Source organism: Mchenga conophoros, linkage group LG15 (assembly GCF_057382185.1).
Source record: "Mchenga conophoros isolate Kocher_MC1m ecotype Shallow Benthic linkage group LG15, M_conophoros_male_GT1.1, whole genome shotgun sequence".
NCBI lineage: Eukaryota > Metazoa > Chordata > Actinopteri > Cichliformes > Cichlidae > Mchenga > Mchenga conophoros.
The window spans coordinates 1558249-1578891 of NC_140540.1; the positions used below are offsets into that span (position 1 = coordinate 1558249).

The 20643-nt window shown below is 41.5% G+C and overlaps 1 protein-coding gene across 3 annotated transcripts in view; it reads left to right on the top strand.

The window, feature by feature from the left end:
- tdrd6a (tudor domain containing 6a) overlaps positions 1 to 19999 on the top strand; it is a 29672-nt gene extending 9673 nt beyond the window's left edge. The window contains exons 2-16 of one of the 3 annotated variants that reach the window (XM_085246007.1): positions 5573 to 11244; positions 11488 to 11567; positions 12404 to 12466; positions 12545 to 12599; positions 13032 to 13111; positions 13297 to 13351; positions 14069 to 14124; positions 14671 to 14734; positions 14856 to 14917; positions 15532 to 15586; positions 15670 to 15725; positions 15811 to 15874; positions 16357 to 16439; positions 17861 to 17915; positions 19520 to 19999. In XM_085246007.1, coding sequence (XP_085102133.1) covers positions 5649 to 11244; positions 11488 to 11567; positions 12404 to 12466; positions 12545 to 12599; positions 13032 to 13111; positions 13297 to 13351; positions 14069 to 14124; positions 14671 to 14734; positions 14856 to 14917; positions 15532 to 15586; positions 15670 to 15725; positions 15811 to 15874; positions 16357 to 16439; positions 17861 to 17905 — 6414 coding nt within the window. In that variant the 5' untranslated portion in view covers positions 5573 to 5648 and the 3' untranslated portion in view covers positions 17906 to 17915; positions 19520 to 19999. The remainder of the gene's footprint in view (positions 1 to 5572; positions 11245 to 11487; positions 11568 to 12403; positions 12467 to 12544; positions 12600 to 13031; positions 13112 to 13296; positions 13352 to 14068; positions 14125 to 14670; positions 14735 to 14855; positions 14918 to 15531; positions 15587 to 15669; positions 15726 to 15810; positions 15875 to 16356; positions 16440 to 17860; positions 17916 to 19519) is intronic. The other 2 variants (XM_085246008.1, XM_085246009.1) reach the window with 2 other exon arrangements.
- Positions 20000 to 20643: the final 644 nt, after the last annotated feature.

A 20643-nucleotide genomic window follows, 5' to 3' on the forward strand; every position in this document is an offset into this window, starting at 1 on the left:
AGGGTGCCCAGAGTGCTGTCGATACGATTAAAGTTGCCAAAAATGACAACCTCAGTTTTATTTTCATTTAGCTTTAAAAAATTTAATGACAACCACTGTTTGACATCATCAAGGCAGCGTAATAAGAGCTGCGGATGGTCTGACCCTGCTTTTAAAGGTAGATAAATCTGCAAATCATCAGCAAAACAATGAAATGAAATGCTGTACCGCGAGAAGATGGAGCCCAATGGCAACAAATAGAGTGCGAACAGGGCAGGACCCAAAATAGAGCCTTGAGGTACACCGTATTTAAGAGGGGCTATTTTGGAGTTGTGGGGGCCCATATTGACATAAAAAAAACCTTTCTGACAAATAGGAACGAAACCACTGTAGGGCAGATCCTTTTAGGCCAGCATGAAATTCTAGCCGTGATAACAGGATGTCACGGTCGACCGTGTCAAAAGCTGCTGACAAGTCCAACAATAAAAGGGCAGCAGGGCTGCCAGAGTCCAGAGTTAAAAGAATATCGTTAAAAATCCTTAAAAGTGCCGTCTCAGTGCTATGTAGTGATTTAAAACCAGATTGAAATTTTTCAGAGATCATATTAAAATCAAGGTGTGCCTGCAACTGTAGGTAGACCACTTTCTCCAAGACTTTAGATAGAAAAGGAAGCTTTGAGATAGGCCTGTAGTTGGACAGAACAGTTGGGTCCAGGTTTTGTTTTTTAAGAAGAGGCTGAACTACAGCTTGTTTAAACAACTTCAGACCTATCCACTGATATAAAGTTTTTCATAATTTTCTTAATATTTTTTATGTTTTTATAGCTTTATTGTCATAAAGACCCCTGTTTATTTTTTATTTTTATTTTTATTTTTTTGGGGGGGGGACCCATAATATATATTATAAATATATTCTCAATCACATTCACACCACTCTCTTATATCAGTTCCACTACATCGAGACTATTTTATGGTGGTTAGCTGTTTTATTGTCATGTATTTTGCATAATAAGATAACCATGTCCTGCATTCAAAACCACTGAAAATGTCTATGGTGGTGCTGTACCTAATATTGTGCTCATTGGATCCAAAACATATTTTTCCTTTATTTTGAAGGCTGAGGCTTAGATCCATTAGATATTCACGAGAAAAAAATTATCACATGTCAGGATTACAGTATATCGAAAATATGTGATTATAATGGGAGTCAATGGGACCCAAAATGGTACGATAAACACAGGTGGTAACACTTATGTGAATCTCCTTTACTATACACAACACCATAGAGGGGATCATTGAATTTTAAAAATAATCCTAAAATGCGCCTCCTGGCCAAGTTTCATGCAACTAGTCTTTAAAATGACTGATATATTGAGAATCAAAAATCCAAAGGGACCCAAAAGGGTCCCTTTTTTGACTTAAAGCCTCTGAGGGTTAAAGCATGATGGGACGTAGCCTGTAGCAAGGGACGTATTAATTAATCTCAGGATAAAAGGCCCAACAGTATTAAAAGTGCTTTTAAGCAAGCTCGGGGGGAGACAATCAGAGGGGCAGTGTGATGATCTTAGGTTACTAACTACCGCGGTCAAGTCCTTAAGGGAGACGGGATCAAACTGCTCTAAGACAGCTGAGCACACAGGAGAAGGACTCTGATCTGAGGCAGCAGACAACGAGACAAGGGCCCTAATCAATAGGATCTTGTCATTAAAAAATGCTTTAAAAAATCATCGCACATACTTGGTGAAGAAGTGACTCCAGAATTATCACATAAACTAACAAAGCCACAAGTTTGCCTCTCTTTCGTCCACTTTTGTCTCTACGCAACGTTACTCGGCCTCGCCTCTCTCCTTCACTGAAGACAACTCCCCCTCCTCCCCCATCGCTTCACGTGCAGGCAGCGACAAGATGGACACGGCAAATCTCCGTTAACGAGTTACTGCGCATCGCCCCATGCGTGGGGCTGGACGGCGTCAACGTGTTAACGAGCTAACCATGCTAACGAGCTAACCATGCTAACGAGCTAACGAGCTAACCGCGCTAACCCTAAAATCCTTTCATTCTCTCAAAAGTTAATAGCGTGCCTTATGTATGAATTCTGGTTGTGCTTGATGGCCGCGAACCGATTTTATGTGGTACACGGCGCTCAGCAGTCTGTCAAAAATGTTTTAGTTCGACTTTGGTAAGTTACGGAGCTGCACTGCTTGATAGATTGTCGGCTACTGAGGAGCTTCGCGGAGTGATACGTACTGTGCTTCAACGTAATATTACCGTACTGTGTGTGTATAAGGACCATAAATAGCACCTGTAAGAGACGTGGTTATGAAGCGGATTTCAAACTCCAGGCTGTCAGTCATGCAGTAGAACTTGGGAACAGAGCAGATGTGAAATCTGTCTGTCTTTGTTATTACGCTCAGCGTCTTTTAGTTTACATTTTGACTGCACAATTGTGAGCTCTTTGTTTAGCACAAAAACAACATTGTTTTCTTTTATTTATGGAGCATTATTATTTAATGAATGCTCATAATTTAATTTTGAGTAATTTTTCATGTACATCTGCGCTGTATGTCAATAAAAGTGCCTGTGTGACATCTGGGACACAGCTTTGACTAAGAACTCTCTTTTTGTTCTTACTTTATGGCTTAAAAAAAATATCGAGATATATATCTTATATCGCCATCCAGCTAAAAAATATCGAGATATGAATTTTGGGTCATATCGCCCAGCCCTACGTGGGACCAGTAACCCACTGGATCAAGTTAAGAGTCAATAATATTTAAAAAGTCCTTGACCAAAAGTTTAGTCACAGCAGACATAGATGTTACAATCACCAAGGATTAAAAAACTGTCAAATTTAAGAACGATTCCAGCCATAAAACCTTTTTTTTTTTTTTTCTAAATGACATCAGAAACAGCAGTATGCGACATTACGTGATGGCAGAGCTTCAGTTCATCCTTTGTCATTTTTTTTTTTTTTTTTTTTTTTAATAAATAGGACAGGGGGAATGAATGAGAGAGAGAGGGGGAGAGAAAGAAAGAAAACCAAAGGGGAGAAGAGACGGTGAGAAGGGGGGGGAAGAGAGACAAAAAAAAAAAAACTCCTGGGTCACCTGTATGGAGAAAAAAAAACAAACAAACAAACAAACAAAAACAAACAGAGGAGACAGCAAACAACAAAGAGCAACATAATAATAGAGAAAACAAAGCACCATCACAATAAACTAGCTAGTCATAGATATCAGTATTTACTAAGTAATAAACGATATTGTGCAGCACGCAAGATAGACAGCGCACAGTGTGCTTTGAGGCAGCAGCCAAGAAAGCTTTAGTCCGCGTCTGTGAATACCCATGTGTGCATACCTGTGTGGATCAGCATGCTTGCATTCCAAAGGTTTCTCCATGTAATGATCTGCTAGGGAGTGTGGGGGGGCCACAGCCCCGTCCTCCAGGGTGTGAAGCGGGTATGGAGGAGATCAAAACTCCAGACATCCAGAGGCCCCCAGAACACAAGAGACCATGGAAGACCAACAGAGGGGCAGCCGCGCCACTGTCCCAGTAAGAGCTGAGGAGAGTCCCAGATGAGGGCTCGCCCAGCAGCCGCGGAGCAGAAGTCAGGGGGAGTTGCAGTGACGCGCCCGTGAGCTCCGCCGGCCCCCAGCTGCGCCTGAGTGACCGAGCCCTAGGCCGAGAGGCCATAAAACCTGAAAACTCTTTGATAAAATCCTTGTTAAACTTGGGAGGGCGATATATGAGGGCACACAGTAAAGGCGCAGCAGAATTCAGGTGTAACTCAAACAGCTGGAGTTCAAAACTAGAAAATGAGTCGTGCTGTAATGTTTGATGGCAATGAAATCGAGCGTTGAACACAGTGGCTAAGCCTCCCCCCCTACCAGAGGACCGAGGGAGGCTGAAGAATGAGAAATTAGGAGGGACCAGCCCCGAAAAAGCTACAGACTCAGAAAGTCCAACTGTTGTGACTTTAGGAAGTCATTTAATTCAAACGTCTTGTTTGCTAATGATCTTACATTTAGTAAAGCCATTTGGAGTGTGTAGATCCTAACATCAGATGTTCCAGCTCGGTTAAGTGTGCGAAGATTTCCGTGGTCCACGCCGCATCCACGGGTCCCAGGCCACTCAGGGAAATAAAAAGCTGAGAGCGGGGGATCAAGTGTCGTGGGAGCTCCAGGGACAACAGGCAGGATTCATCTAAAGACGCACTCTGCTGGTCCAGTAGTTCCACGAGAAGCACGGAGAAGAGCTCGGACTTTGATGAGTGTACCAGCCCGCTTTCCCCGTTTCCTCGGGCGCTTCTTCCAGGAAGTGGTGTATGTGTGTTGGCACAGATAAACCGGGATACAGGGCTCAAAAAGTGGTGGAGGAGGCCCATAATCATCTCCAATTTCGTTGTACTCTGTACAATGACAATAAAGGCTATTCTATTCTATCTCCTGTCTCAGTTTGCTTAAGAGCCAGGGTATACGATGCTTTGATTTCTAAGAGTAACTGGCGATTGTACACACGCAGAGCGAGGGCATTTTGGGATAAAATAGAGAAGGATAAGGCTAGCGAAAGCCAAAGCAAAGCTAGCAGAGTTGACGGACGTGTCGCCGTGCATACTGCTGGTGCCATCTAGATATAAGACATCTATCGTCCCGATAACGATATAAATCACAAAAATTTAACATTTTCTGTAAATTCTGTGAATCTCGGGGAGCTCGACTTGCGTGAAGTGTTTCCAGCTGGTCGTCATGTAGCTGGAGTAGAGTGTTTTAACCGATGTATGAAACTATACATTTTTAGACATAAGTTGTAACGGCCGCCGTTTTCTTGGTAAGTATTTATTTCACAGCGTGCTGCGGGGAAAAGCCTGTTCCAGGGCTCGCAAAATTTCAAAATCCCTGGTAGCCCTTCGGGCAGGGGCTCTTCAGTTTTTGGTAGCCCAAAATAAATTTAAGTAGCCCGAATAAAAAAGAGCAATTTTTTGATTGATGTTTTGTTTCTTGTTTTGTTTCCTTTGATTGAGGGAAAACCTATTAACCTATTACTATAGTGACCAGAGAGCATTAAGGGGCAGAGAGGAGGATGTTACTCCTAATGTTGTTGGCGCCTTTTAGGAGGACGCTGCTAATGAAATTACACAGTGAATTTGCGTTTATTATTATATTTACAAAATACCAGAGTTTTTGTCTTGGTTGTATAATTTTATTTTGTTTTATTTATCCGCCACACCTTAAAGGCCCTTCCGTGAAAATATTATCGGACATTAAACCGTTCATGGGGCAAAAAAGGTTGGGAACTGCTGCTCTACTACATAAATTAGGGGTAGGTGATATAACCACGCCGTGGACACAAGTTTGTGAATGCAGTAACTCAAGAATGGGGCTTCTGAATTCAGTTTCAGGATTCTGAAACTCATACCATGTATGTATCTGCTAAAAAATCTTGGAGAAGTTCAAATCTCAGTGGCAAATCTCAAGGTCAGAGGTCAAGTTTTCTAAGAATCTTGTGAATGTGATAACTCAAATGAGGCAACGTCAAATTTATACCACTGGTTGTTACATTTAGTGTGTGTGTGTGTGCGCTCTTGTGTTTTCCAGATAAGATCCAGATCCTCATGCAGCGGTGTTGAGAGGTGACAAATCATGGGTAGCTAGATTTGATAAAACTGCCAAAATGTCGTCAATCTTAGGACTCCCTACACGAGGATCAGATGTAACTGTTCTCATATCCAGGGTCCATGTGCATCCCTATTGTGTACTTGTGGAATTCTGGGGAAAATTTAGCCTGGAGAGGACTGCAGAGTATGAACGTCTAGCCAAAGACATCCAGTCCCCTGGGGACTCTTTGCAAGAACTGGAAGGAAAACCTGGTGACCAGTGCTTGGTTCAGATTGAGAGTATTTGGTATAGGGCTCGCATAGTCTCAAGTAATGGCTCGAAATACACAGTGTTCCTCATTGACAAAGGAACAACATGCCGTGCCAACACAAGTAGGCTTGCATGGAGTAAAAAGGAGCATTTCCAACTGCCTCCTGAAGTGGAGTTTTGTGTGCTAGCTAATGTGCTACCACTGTCACTTGAGAACAAATGGTCCCCAATGGCGCTTGAATTTCTGAAATCTCTAACTGGGAAGTGTGTTTCAGCACATGTGCAGCAAGTACTAGACCTGAACAGAACATTCCTCCTACACATACCTTGCATATCCAAACAAATGTATGAGATGGGATTTGCTAAGAAACTATCCCCAAACATCTTCCAGGACTTTGTCCTGAAGTCAGTGCAGCCCCATAGTGGAGCTGAGGTTTTTCCAGAGATCAAACGGCTGTCCGTGGGACCTGTTGAACAACTGCGCAAGCAAGAGGTGTTCATGTACCCAGAGCTACAGGGAGGAACTGTAGAGACAGTCGTTGTAACAGAAGTGACAAACCCACAGAGGATTTTTTGCCAGTTAAAGGTCTTCTCTCAAGAACTGAAGAAACTGTCAGATCAGCTTACACAGAGCTGCGAAGGGAGAATGCCCAATTGCATTATAGGCCCAGATATGATTGGGTCTCCATGTTCTGCAAGAGGAAGTGATGGCAAATGGTACCGCTCTATTCTACAGCAGGTATTTCCAACCAGTAACATGGTGGAAGTATTGAATGTTGACAGTGGAACCAAAGAGTTTGTTAAAGTGGAGAATGTAAGGTCACTGGCTGCAGAGTTCTTTAGGATGCCAGTTGTCACCTACATCTGCTCTCTCCATGGAGTTATTGACAAAGGGGTAGGATGGACAACCACCCAAATTGACTACCTCAAGTCTCTCCTGCTGTACAAGACGATGATTGCCAAATTTGAGTACCAAAGCATCTCAGAGGGTGTTCACTATGTCACTCTTTATGGAGATGACAATACAAACATGAACATCTTGTTTGGTTCCAAAGAGGGCTGTTTGCTGGACTGTGAAAAAACACTGGAAGATTATGCTATTCGCAACACAGCACACAGGCAACCGCATCCAGCCCAGCAAGAAAGAACGATGCTAACTCCTGGAGAAGTTGTGGAAGAAAAAGAAGGGAAAGCAGTTGCAGAGAGGGTGCCTGCTGAAGTTCTCCTGCTAAACTCCTCACATGTGGCAGTTGTTCAGCATGTAACAAACCCATCAGAGTTTTACATCCAAACGCAAAACTATACAAAGCAGTTGAATGAATTAATGGATACTATCTACCATCTCTACAAAGATTCTCTGAATAAAGGATCTGTTAGAATTCCAACTGTTGGACTCTACTGTGCAGTCAAAGCAGCAGATGGTGATTTCTACAGAGCAACTGTGACTGAAGTTGGTGAGACACAGGTCGAGGTATTCTTTGTTGATTATGGAAATACAGAAGTGGTCAATAGGAGAAACCTCAGGATACTTCCTGCTGAGTTCAAAAAGCTGCCACGATTGGCACTAAAATGTACTCTGGCTGGTGTCAGACCTAAAGATGGGAGATGGAGTCAGAGTGCCTCTGCCTTTTTCAGAAAAGCAGTAACTGATAAAGAACTAAAAGTACATGTACTGGCCAAATATGATAGTGGCTATGTTGTCCATCTGACAGATCCCAAAGCAGAGGGAGAACAACAAGTCAGTACACTGTTGTGTAGTTCTGGTCTTGCTGAAAAGGCTGACAAACCAGGGCAGTGCAAAGACACAATGCATCCTGCTATTACGCCTCCCACACAATATCCAGTTGCCAGCCCACTATGTGGGAATAAGAACACTGGATTGGCTCTCCAAGTCCAAAACATATTTGGCCTTAGCCAGAAAAAAGGAAGAATGGCTACCTTTAAGGAACACATGTTTCCTATCGGAAGTGTCCTTGATGTCAATGTGTCCTTCATTGAGAGCCCAAGCGACTTTTGGTGCCAGCTAGTTTATAATGCAGGACTCTTGAAATTGCTCATGGATGACATACAGGCACACTATGCAGGCAGTGAGTTTCAGCCAAATGTTGAAACGGCTTGTGTTGCTCGTCACCCTGGTAACGGATTGTGGTACAGGGCCCTTGCGATTCATAAACATGAAACTGCTCATGTGGATGTGTTGTTTGTTGACTATGGCCAGACAGAGACAGTCTCCTTCCAAGACCTGAGGAGAATCAGCCCAGAATTTCTTACTCTGCATGGTCAGGCTTTTCGATGCAGTTTGTGGAATCCCAATGACCCTACATCTGCTGTAACTGAGTGGAGCGAAGAGGCAGTAGAAAGGTTTAAAAACTTTGTGGACTCGGCTGCTTCCAACTTTGTGATTCTGAAATGCACCATATATGCTGTCATGTGCAGTGAGCAGAAGATTGTTTTCAACATTGTGGATCTAGAAACTCCATTTGAGAGTATTTGCACTAGTATGGTAAATGTCATGAAAGGTACACCTCCCAAAAAAGCTATGGGACCATCTTTTCATCTGGATACATACTACTACTCAACACACAGTGTCAAAACTGGGATGGAGGAAGAGGTCACAGTGACATGTGTGAACAATGTCAATCAGTTCTACTGCCAGCTTGAAAAGAATGCTGATGTGATTAATGACCTCAAGATGAAAGTGAGCAGTTTTTGTCGTCAGCTTGAGAATGTGACGCTTCCAGCAGTCTTTGGAACTCTGTGCTTTGCAAGGTATACTGATGGGCAGTGGTACAGAGGGCAGATCAAGGCCACAAAGCCAGCACTCCTGGTTCACTTTGTGGATTACGGGGACACTATTGAAGTAGATAAATCTGACTTGCTCCCAGTTCCCAGAGAGGCAAACGACATCATGTCTGTACCTGTGCAAGCAGTGGTGTGTGGTCTTTCTGATGTCCCTGCGAATGTTTCCAGTGAGGTGAACAGCTGGTTTGAGACAACTGCAACAGAATGCAAATTCCGAGCGCTAGTAGTGGCCAGAGAACCTGATGGGAAAGTGCTAGTTGAGCTCTATCTTGGAAACACTCAGATCAATTCAAAGCTCAAGAAAAAGTTTCAGATTGAGATGCACACAGAAAGCCAGGTTGTTTGCCATGGTCGGAGAGCTTTTGAGGCTTCACCGAGTTATTTGCAAAAGACGACAAAACGGACCACAAAAATGGAAGATGACACACAATTCCTGAAGAAAAACAGTTTCTCTCCTTCAAAACCTCCTTTTACTTTAAGGGATGACAGGAAATCTAATGAAATGAAACTTTGGAACAAAACAAAGTCAGTTCATGAAAATGGTCAAAGGATCAAGAGTCCACAACTAGAGTTGTACACACCTCCACAGCAAAGGCAGTCATCTACTGGTGGCAATGTCAGATCTTCAGATCTTCCAACAGATACCAAGAAACTCAAGTCAACAGTAAATGGCACAGAATCCCAAAAGGAAAGTAATGCTGAAAAGCTTCCTAAACTTTCAGACTTGCCCTCAAATTCTGTCACACCTGGTATGGTAGCAGATGTCTACATGTCACATTGCAACAGCCCATTAAGTTTCTATGTGCACTGTGTAAGGGATGAGGATCATATATTTTCCCTGGTAGAAAAGCTCAATGACCCCAATTCAACTCCAGAAACCAACAGGCTCAAAGAATTGCTACCAGGTGACCTTGTTCAAGCACAGTTCGCAGATGATTCCTCATGGTACCGAGCAGTTGTAAGAGAACTCCATGGTGATGCAATGGCTCTCATTGAGTTTGTTGATTTTGGCAATACAGTCATGACTCCACTTTCCAAGATGGGCAGACTCCACGAGAAATTCTTGCAGCTGCCAATGTACAGCACACACTGTATGCTGAGTGATGCTGCTGGTCTTGGGGAAGAGGTTGTAGTTGATCCAGATGTGGTGTCTGCTTTCAAAGAAAAGATTTCTAGCAGTGGAGAAAAAGTGTTCAAGTGCCAGTTTGTCAGGAAAATTGGGTCTGTGTGGGAAGTTAACCTTGAAGACAATGGTGTGAAGGTTACGTATAAAGTGCCTACTGTAGATCCTGAAATCACTTCAGAGAAACTTGAGCAAGTAAAGGAAAGGAAGGAGCCATCCCAGGTATCTGATATCAGAGAAGTGCCAGAGAGATCAGTGCTGAGCCACTGCTCCCCACATAACTTTCTGGAAGACCTTTTTGAGGGGCAGAAATTGGAAGCCTATGTCACAGTCATAAATGATGATCAGACTTTCTGGTGTCAGTCTGCTAGTTCAGAAGAACATGATGAGATCTTATTAGGTCTCTCAGAAGTTGAGAATTCAGCAGGTCAGAACCATATTGATCCAGATGCTCTTGTTCCTGGAAGTCTATGTATTGCTCGCTTTTTAGACGATGAGTTTTGGTATCGTGCAGAGGTCATTGACAAAAATGAGGGTGAGCTCTCTGTTTTCTTTTTAGACTATGGAAACAAGACTAGAGTCAGCATAACAGATGTGAGAGAAATGCCACCTTGCTTGTTGAAGATTCCACCACAGGCATTTTTGTGCGAGCTTGAAGGCTTTGATGTTTTGTGTGGATATTGGGAAAGTGTAGCAAAGGTTGAATTGTCTGCACTCATAGATGTTAAACTGTTGCAGTTGACTGTCACAAAACTAGCAAGAGCTACAGGAACAATCTTTGTGCAGGTGGAATGCGAAGGTCAGGTGATAAACGAGTTGATGAAAACCTGGTGGAAGAGCTTCATAACCGAAAATAAAGCCAAAGCAGATGAACTGCCTGATTCAGATGAAGCTTCAGTGCAGACTGACTCATCTGTAAATGAGTCTGTGGTACCTGACGATCAAGTAGAGAATCCCAAAACCCAAGAAGCAGACAAATCTCATATCCACTTTGAGAAAGACAACAGTGACGAGCTCAGCACTGATCAGTTTGAGCCTTGCACAGAAGATGAGGTACAAAAATTAAGTACTCCAAAGTCCTCTAAAGATTCAGTTCATCTTGAGTTTTTTGGGATCCAAGAAGAAAGTGTTTCCACAGAGAAGATCGAAGTCCAAGCCTCTGCAATATTGATCAAGGACAGATTTCCTGGTGATAGTGGTATAGATGAAAGTATATTGTCGCCACTTGATAACCAAGATGACAAAGACCAAAATGTTTTGACTATGAACTTTAACATGGAGGACACTAACAAAGAACCTGAAGAGGAGCAAGCCTTGGTAATGGACGCTTTTGGGCCCAACGTCTCAAGTTCTCCAGTGGATGAGAACCTTTTAGAGACAACAGATGACCTAGAGGGAACTGCAAGAACTGACAAGGTATCTCTACTTGAAGAGATGAACGCAGTTTCCTACAGCTTTGACATCATGAATGTTTCTGGTAAGAAAGAGCTTAATTTCTCTTTTTAAAAAATGTTTTTCTCCTTGTTAGCACACAATATGGTTGAGTTCAAATCTGCTCAAATCATAATGAATGCCATGTCATTCTGGAAAAATACCTGTGTAATAATATTACATTTGCTTGCTGGAGTCTGATGGACTCAGAGTTGAGTCTCACATGTTGTCAGTTATTATGCAAGTTAATGATTTCATATGTGTTGCATTTTCCTTTTTCTATTTCCAGATCTAGCCCAAAACCAAGATGGAATAACAGCTTCTGTAGGAAGTGGTACTTCCCTGAACCGTAGGACAACTGTGAAATTGGTAGATTTAAACTTCATTATGTCGAAATAAACTGATGATCTTTTTAAAAGCCTTAAAAGTAGGACTGTGCGATATGATGAAATATATCGGATGATAAAATTAAAACATCTATAATTTCATATTATACACTATCATTTGTTTCATGGTGTCGCAAAATAAACCGTTTACGGCAATATTTTTTCATCGTTTGGATGGCCACCATGCAGGCACAGAGAATACCAGCATGGCCGTTGATGAGGCAGAACCAGTTAGCTCCAAACAGAAGGACCAGTCAAAACAAATCGAGGACCTTATTTCTAAACGAGGGGCATAGACATGTAGCATAGACATGGTTTGGTTAGGAAAAGTCTGACGCGGACCAGAAAACTGTACGATGCAAATTATGCTGCAAACTGGTCCCCAGTTCAGACTCAAACACGACAAACCTCTTCTACCACCTACGCACGAATCACGTGAAAGAGTACGGTGAGAGTTTATGGACGAGAACCAAAAAGAACCGCCAGATGCTCAAAATACACCTCAAACGTTAGAACAGGCTTTTCCCCGCACTACGCCATGTAATAAATACTCACAAAGAAAATGGCGTCCGTTACAACTTGTAACTAAAAATATATATTTTCATGCATGAAAACACCTCACACAAGTCGAGTTGCCCAAGATTCACGGAATTTACAGAAAATGCACTATATTGTGATATATATCATTATCGGGATGAGAAATGTCATATCAGGATATGAGATTTTAGTCATATCGCACAGCCCTACTTTAAAGCGTCATTCTGTAATTTAAAATTGTTGATCACATACGTACATATTGGTATCTTCCATTTTCTCAAGGTTCCGCGGAACGCTGTTAGTCTCATGGAAAGTACTGATCTAGGAACTGAAGTCTCAAAACGGGTACAAGAAATTTGATTGGATTCAACTATTAGAACATTGACAAGGACATCATTTTGTTTACTTTGTTCTTTTCTTCAGATTCCGACTGAATTAGTGCTGCCCTCCCTTGTGCCTCCTGAGGAGCAGTTGTGCAGTGAGTGCTTCTTATTTTGTCATCCAACTCTTGATACGGTGATTTTTCATTTTGAAAGGCTTAAAGTGAAAGGGAATGAAAAAACAACAGGGTTACTTTCTGTAGTTTGGCCAGCTGACGGCCACAGTTACAGCGTTGATTTAGTTTAAGTCATAGTCTTTTGAAACATTAAGTTTTAGACATAATTTAAGGATCTAAATGCTTTTAGTTTTAGTCTAGTTTTAGTTGACTACATTTCATAAGACTATAGAAGACTAAATCTGAAATTGATTCAGTTTAGTATAAGGTGTGAAAGTTTGTCATGGTTTTTACTGATGAGAGAAAACACAACTGATGATGTTTCAAAAGAACACAAGTACTCACAAGTACTCGTATTGAGAAATGTCTCAGGCTGATGATATGGGGTATAAATGGGTGCAATTGTCCACAAAGGTGCTCCCAAAGAACCGGAAAGTGAGGCCGGAGATGGGATGAGTCAGCAAGAGGTTCCATGTGCTACCACACAAGCGGAGGTATGCTGGGGACGAGGATATACCGTAATATTGGTATAGATGTTAAGCAGTTCTGCTTTTGTCATGATTAGTAAATATCAGATTGATTATTTACTGTTGTGACTAAGGGTAAAATGCTCTTACTACACTGATATAGTCCCACCTGGAACTCTCAGGTGAGTAAAGATTAATCTGCTCTATTTCAGAGTGACTCTGTGAGCGATGAGGAGTCCTTGGTTCATCTCAACATTCCAAATTCAGGTTTGATAAGATTTTGCCAGGTTTGATATTTACATGTTAAGTTCAAATGCAAGGCTGCAAGCATGAACCTCGCATGAAAATAACAGTACACCATATTGCCAAAAGTATTCACTCACCCATCCAAATCGGTGAATTTCAGTGTTCCAATCACTTCCATGGTCACATGCAAATAGAATTAAGTATCTAGGCTGGCAGACTACTACTGCAAATATTTGTAAAGGAATGGGTCGCTCTCAGGAGCTCAGTGAATTCCAGTGTGTTACTGTGTTAGCATGCCACCTGTGGAACAAGTTCAGTTGTGAAATGTCCTCGCTACTAAGTATTAATACGAAGTAGTGATTGGAAATGACAGCAGCTCAGCTTGCAGCTCAGTGGAAGGTCATGTAAAATCGCATAGCAGGGCCAGCAGATGCTGAGGTGCAGAGGTCCTTGGATGCAGTGGTGTAAAGCATGCTGCCACTAGACTCTAGACCTTGTGGTGGAAGAGATGGAAGAGCTGTTTTAGCTGCAAGCAAAGGGTAGCCGGACATTATATTAAATCCTTTGGATTAAGATTGGAATGCAACTTAAGTTCATATGTTGGTGAAGGCAGATGAGTGAATACTTTTTGGCAATATAGTATAGATATGCCAATGATGTGGTTATTTTTTTTAAGCAAGTAAGCTATCATTCCCCATTTAAAACTCTTTCCGGCTTGTCTGTGTTTGGATCTCGCAGACGCTGACGAAGCTGCCAGTGAGCCCCTCACGTACACGGTGTCCTCGCTGGAGAAGGTAACTAGATAGTGGAGTGTGTCTGTATGTGCGCTGTCTTCTGACTGCCAATAACTGCCTTTTAAGTGGTGATGCATTGTCCCACCAGGGACATGTAACTGCTCATGTATTTAAAAAAATAAATAAAAAATGATATTGTGGTGACAGTGCGCAGAACACATTGACCAACAAGGCTAAAAACCAAACAAAATCTGCAATCAGTTCATGGGATGCATGGCTTGGGATATATTGCTCAGTAAATATTGTGTGATGTCCTCAGATCGGCTTTTTAAAATGTATTTATTTTTTTGCCGTGTGCAGTTCTTATATTGATTGTGTAGTCTCTAATTTGAAGTGTAAAACATAATTTCAACATTGTTCTGAATTTCTATTTTAAAAATATGTTAAAGCACAGATTTTGATTTGGGATTTGCTACGGAAAACAAGCAGAGGTTACAAAATATACTCGCATGCAGAAATGGATTTGAAGCTACAGAATTGTAAAATTAGACTACAAATACTTTAATCACCAAGATTTATTTTTGTTATTTATTTATTTTTTTTTAGGGTGATGAGATTGAAGAAGTGACCTGTTGTGCTGAAGAGGCTTGCGTAACAGATGTCTGCACAGGTATCAGACTTCAGATCAGGGAGTGTACAGTTCACTGCTTCTGAGTAATATTCAGTTTCTCTGTGAAGTCCTCTTTTTAGATATGCATGCAGTTTTGTTTTTTTTTTTGTTTTTACTGCAGAGCAAAAAAAGCAGAGTGGTGATGGTGAAGACTGTTTGAGCTGTGTGACAGCAGAGGAAACGGTAATTTGTTTGTTGATTTTTCAGAGTAACTAAACAATGTCTTGCAGCTGTATAGCTCATACGTGATCAGGCTTTTCACAGGTAAATTTATCTGACACATACTGACCCTGTAGAACACTTTATTTCTCTTGTCTCTCTATTTCCTGACAGTAAAGTAGTACAACTTCTTCAGCGGGAGACCCCTTAATGAGATTATCCTGGTGAACAAAGAGCAGAACTATCACAATTTGCATAAATTTAGTTGCACACACATCAAAATCGTAGACCAGTTTAGTAGAGGCAATATAAATGAAAATAAAACAGAAACCAATACAATTTTAAACTTTGGTGTCAATTAAAAAAAAAAAAAAAGAAAAACAGTAAAAGTGCTTGTCTGCTATCAGGAAGCAACTGGATCCAGATCATTTAAAATTGCCCTAAATTCATTAAATAAGACCAGGCCCTTAAGGCTTAACGACTTGCACATATAAAATGTACTTGGCCAGGAAACTTCTTATCACTTGAAACGAAACTAAAAGAATCAGTGAAAATGTAGCAGATGTTAATCTGAACACGAGCTGCTTATGTTTGTTGGAGCGGGCTTTAAAGTGATGAGTGTGATCTTTTTGTTTCAGGACGACTCGATAACCGAAGATGAGACGTCGTGTCTTCGTGAGGATACACTTTCTGGTGTGTCATCTTGGCTTTTTAAATATCAGATCTGATTACATAACACGCATAGGGCTACATTTCCTGTATATTTTCTGTTGCAGCTTTACAATCTGATGCTGAGCCACAGACCTCCACAGCTATTAAATCTCCAGATTTGGTAATGCATATTTTTCCAATTTGAGGTTTAAATGTAACATTGTATCTCTGCAGAGACTATACACACTGTTTGTATCCCTGTGCAGAATAGCCTTGTTGAAGAGGTGACCTGTCTTGTTGGAGAGATCTGTTTGACAGACGTCTGTAGAGGTACTGTTTAAATTAAAGAGCTCATTTACAGCTTTGTATTTTAATTCTGGGCTACTACAGTAGCTTGGTGTGATTCACAGTTCAGCTAAAGGTTGTGTAACCTGCACTGAGCCAAGCCACTGTAGCTACTACAGCTGCTCATTTCAAACAGGTTTCATCAGCAGGTGGGTGGACCCTCTGTACCCACAGCAAGGGCTGTGTGTCTGAGGTGACCACAGCATGGATGCCCCCTCTCAATAACATTGTATGGAGCCAAGAAGAGAAAGTACAGTCTGACACAGAGCATTGAGAGGAGTCTGAAGCTTTAGCTGTACATACACTGACCTTATTCATTTAAACTAGGACCATGCTTGTTGTAAGCCTTCATTTGCAGTGTGTATGCATTTTTGTCATTTAGAAATGAAAAGCATTTTTATTTCACAAACATAAATGTGCATCAAGAAACACGTTTCATTATATACTCATGTATTCTTGTTTTTCAGATCTAAAAGAGGAAGCTGAAATGTTGACGGAGGAGTGTGAGCTGCAGGAGCGTCCACCTTCCCAACAAAATGAGGTAAGAAAGGTAAAAATGAATGAATTCAGTTTAAAGTCTAAATCTAAATATGGAGACTTGATATTTTATGTTTTAGGACTGTCCCTAAAAGACATCTGTCATAAATATCACATGGTTGATGATTCACTGACCTTAGGCTATGCGGGGCGATCGTGGCTCAAGAGTTGGGAGTTCGCCTTGTAATCGGAAGGTTGCTGGTTCGAGCCCCAGCTCAGACAGTCCCGGTCGTTGTGTCCTTGGGCAAGACACTTCACCCGTTGCCTGCTGGTGGTGGTCAGAGGGCCCGGTGGCGCCAGTGTCCGGCAGCCTCGCCTCTGTCAGTGCGCCCCAGGGTGGCTGTGGCTACAATGTAGCTGCCATCACCAGTGTGTGAATGTGTGTGTATAGTGTAAAGCGCTTTGGGGTCCTTAGGGACTAGTAAATCTATACAAATACAGGCCATTTACCATTTTTAGGCTATGAATGTTCCTGGAAAGTTGTTTTTTTGGTTTGGGTTTTTTTTTTTAAGTTTATGATGCTTTTAACATAGCAGTGTAATATCTTAAACACAAAATGTATTTTTTGGCACTGAAAAGTACTAATATGGCCAGCTAACAGGGGGAGCAACAGTCAAGCATCTAACTTGTCGTGTATTTCTACACTCCTGCAGTCATGTGGAAGAGTTTTCACAGGACTACACATTTCTAAGAACACTATTACTGCTTCCTTATTAATTAAGTAGCAGCCAGGTGCTAATGTGCAAATGCATTTCATTAACTCATTCACTGCCATTGACGTCTATAGCCGTCAATTGCAGTGAATGAATCAATGGGTTTAACTCATTCACTGCCAATGGCTGGCAGTGAATGAGTTAACTGATTATCTTCAGGTGTGAGCACCTCTGTAAAAGCAGGAGTTTTGGCACTTCTCTGTATATAAAAATATTCTAAAGCCAAATGTGAGGCCGTCTGTCCACCAGCTGAAGCTTGGTTTAATTAGATCATGCAACAGAACAATGATCCCTACGCACAGCAGCAGATCTGCAAAAGAAATAGAACAGCCAGAGTCCAGACTCAGCCCAGTTACAATGCTGTGCTGAGAGAAAAACCTCAGTGAACTGAAGCAAAGACGAGTGGATCCTTCTCCGATACTGAGACTGACACTCATACAGAAAATTATTTGCTGCTCATGATAACTGTTGTTCTACAAGATGTCCAATCATGAGGTGTGCTTCATTTTTCTGCACGAGTGCTGTGAATGTTTTGTTTTTTTTTCCACATGACTGCAAGTGCTTACATTTTCTGTTGGGTATTTAACAGTATGTTCAGTGCACACTGCTTATGCACGTGCTCTTCATTGTACCACCGACGTATCTAGAAGGCACTCACGTTAACCTAAAAAATACCAAACACACATTACTGTTTTTTCATTCAACCTTTTAACATTTCCAGAGTTTTGATGACAGTGTGCTGACAGATGAACTGCCTTCTCCTTAGGACAGTTTTGGTAAGTTTTGTTCTCCAGAATAATCCGGTCATTCATACAATGTTACCATTGGAGTAGGAAGTAGTAATAGAAATGAAGAGCCTGCCATTGGGTGCTTCTTATTCTGCAAACATGTCTAATCACTTTCTTGTGCCTCAACTTCTTTGATGCTCATATTAAAATATAATAAATAACCACGAGTGTGGAGCTGAGTGATGTTTCAGAAAGCAGGTGTAACAAACTCTGAGTCTAACTGAACTCTGATGGTGCAGTCAACTCAGTGCAGCTCGATACCAGAATTTCCAACAGACAAAAAACCAGGAGAGCTAAAATATCAATATATGATCGATGAATAGAAAAGAGGTTTTATTCAGCCTCGTCAGTCAACTTTTACACTTGGCTTTTGTGTGTGTTGGTAGATGAGGTGTTCAGCAGTAACCCGATGGGAGTGTACATGACAGCAAGCTTATGTGGCCCAAACTGGAGGGTGTTTTTCTTTTCCTTTAAAGAATGATTGTTCTGTGATATCAGACATTAATCTCAGTGATCTGCAGCGGCAAAGTTGTTGAGATTCAAACTTTCAAATAAGGCAGCATTAAAACTGCAGAACTCAGCCAGAGCAGCTTGTTGAAGCAGTGGTCAGCAGCAGTTACTTGAAGCAATCATTTTGTCTGTGACACACTGTGGCAGAAATGTTGGATCAGTCTTCTTCACAACAAAGCTTCAGTTCATTGAGGTTTGCAGCTGTGTTGAGGTCTGGCCATTGCAACACTGATTCTTTTCTTTTTCTGCCGTTCTGTTGGAGGTTTGCTGCTGTGCTTGAATTCTAGTCGAGCTTAAGTTTGGTTGACTCAGTGAGTACAAAGTGTGCAAGTCACGTGGCTGCAAAACAAATCTGTCCTCAGCCTTCCACCTCTGTGACAGTTTGTACGGGGTGTTTGTGATGTAACAGCCCAAAGTCAGATGTAACTTTGCAAACCTAAGTTGTGCTGCCAGAGGCTTTCCCCCGGCAGCCGTTCCAAGTAATTCCTACTTATTCAGTGTTTCTGTAGTTTTACTGTCATGAACTCCAACTGAGGCTGAGATGTAGCTCAAACCTTTGCTCTTATAGACATGTGACAGTGGATTTAGGGTTTCTCAGGTTTGTAAGAGTCCTGTGACGACTTTGTTTTTCACACAGCTGTAGATTCTAGATTTTGTTTCTGTGATAGTGGGTCTGCAGTGTTGAGTGATTGCTCTCAGTCCCTGAGCCATGTTAAAAGAAACCTTGAGTCTTTCAAAAGATATCAAATCTTTATCAACTGTATGAATGAAGAATTAAAACTGTCAGCTGCTTCAGGCACAGAAACTCGGGGCGTGTTGAAGAAAACCTGTCACGGTGCAGGTTAGCATCACGCGCTGCTGCTCTTGTAACTGACTCGGAGCTGAAGTTGGCGTTCTGTCAGAGCTTCTTCATCTCAGAGTTTCCACTAAACCTGCTTTCTGGAACATGGGCAGATACAGATACCTGTCTGTTTGTTCTGAATGAGTTATGATGTTGATGTATGACGTTACCATTGAAAGTAGGAGGAGACAAAAAGCCGTTTTTGCTGACTGTTGCTTTGTTGCTGCTAACTTCCTTTTAGGAATCCAGCTGTCAAAGCTGTTCTGCTGAGCAGCAGCCGGCAGAGTGACTGCCTCTTCTTTTCGTTTTGGACATTAAATAGAAGATTAGTGTAACTGCATATTGTTTTGTGTTGTTTCAGATAGGTGCAGTTCATTTTCTGTGTTCATTTTAAGTGCCCAATGCCAGTGTTGTCATTGTTTTGGCTTCTTTGTGTGTTATCGTCCTATCGCTCATAGCCTTTGATCTGCTTATTTCATTGTTCCTCTAAAAACAAACAGCCACGAAGCTAAAAGTCTTTATATGGTAATAGTTGATAAAACATGAGGAGTTTGTTTTGATAAACTGCCAAACAATTCTTTAGATGTTTGAGTCTTGAGTTTATTTGCTCTGGTTTCAGTGGCTGTTGTGAAATGCATGAAAAAAAAAAATCTGTATTTGGTGTTAATCCACGAGTTGAAGCAAATTTGTGTTGGCACAATAAATATTAACATTCAGTGCACACGAGTCATGGTTTTGCTTCCCCGTTTCATTAGTTCCATTTTGGTGTTTCTGTAACATTTTATTAAAAAGGAACACGTCTTGGAAATGTTTCATGTTTGTCCCTGTAAAACATTTAGATCATCGTCCTCGTGGTGTTGGAAACAGTTGCTTTATGAACATACCCAGTGTTTAAAAACCACTTTTACAAGCTACAGATGGATATCTTTACTTTTTATAGAGATATCTAGATATAGAATGGGACACTGATTAATATCAGTAAGGTGATGTGCAACGAGATGACTGTGGCTTCATATAAACAAACATAACAGTTCTGTTGTCACACATTAGTGGACACCCAGCTGTGCAGGGATATCAAACTAATTTGACATCGTAGCCACATACAGCGGGTGGGACAGGTGAAACTACATGATACACCTGTAAAGTTACAGAAAAGGTTTCATTGCTCACACTGTCCTGTAATTATACATTTAGAATGTAAAGTTTCCATGAGTTCACAGAAAATGTCCTTATGCTTCGGTGTGGTACGGATGGCAATGACCAACAGGAAAAGCTGTAAGACACATGAAAAGACAGAAGTTCAAACTCTATGCAGTCCTTCGTGTTTCTAAAGCTCTCCAGTGGGTTGAATTGGAGTCTTTGCTA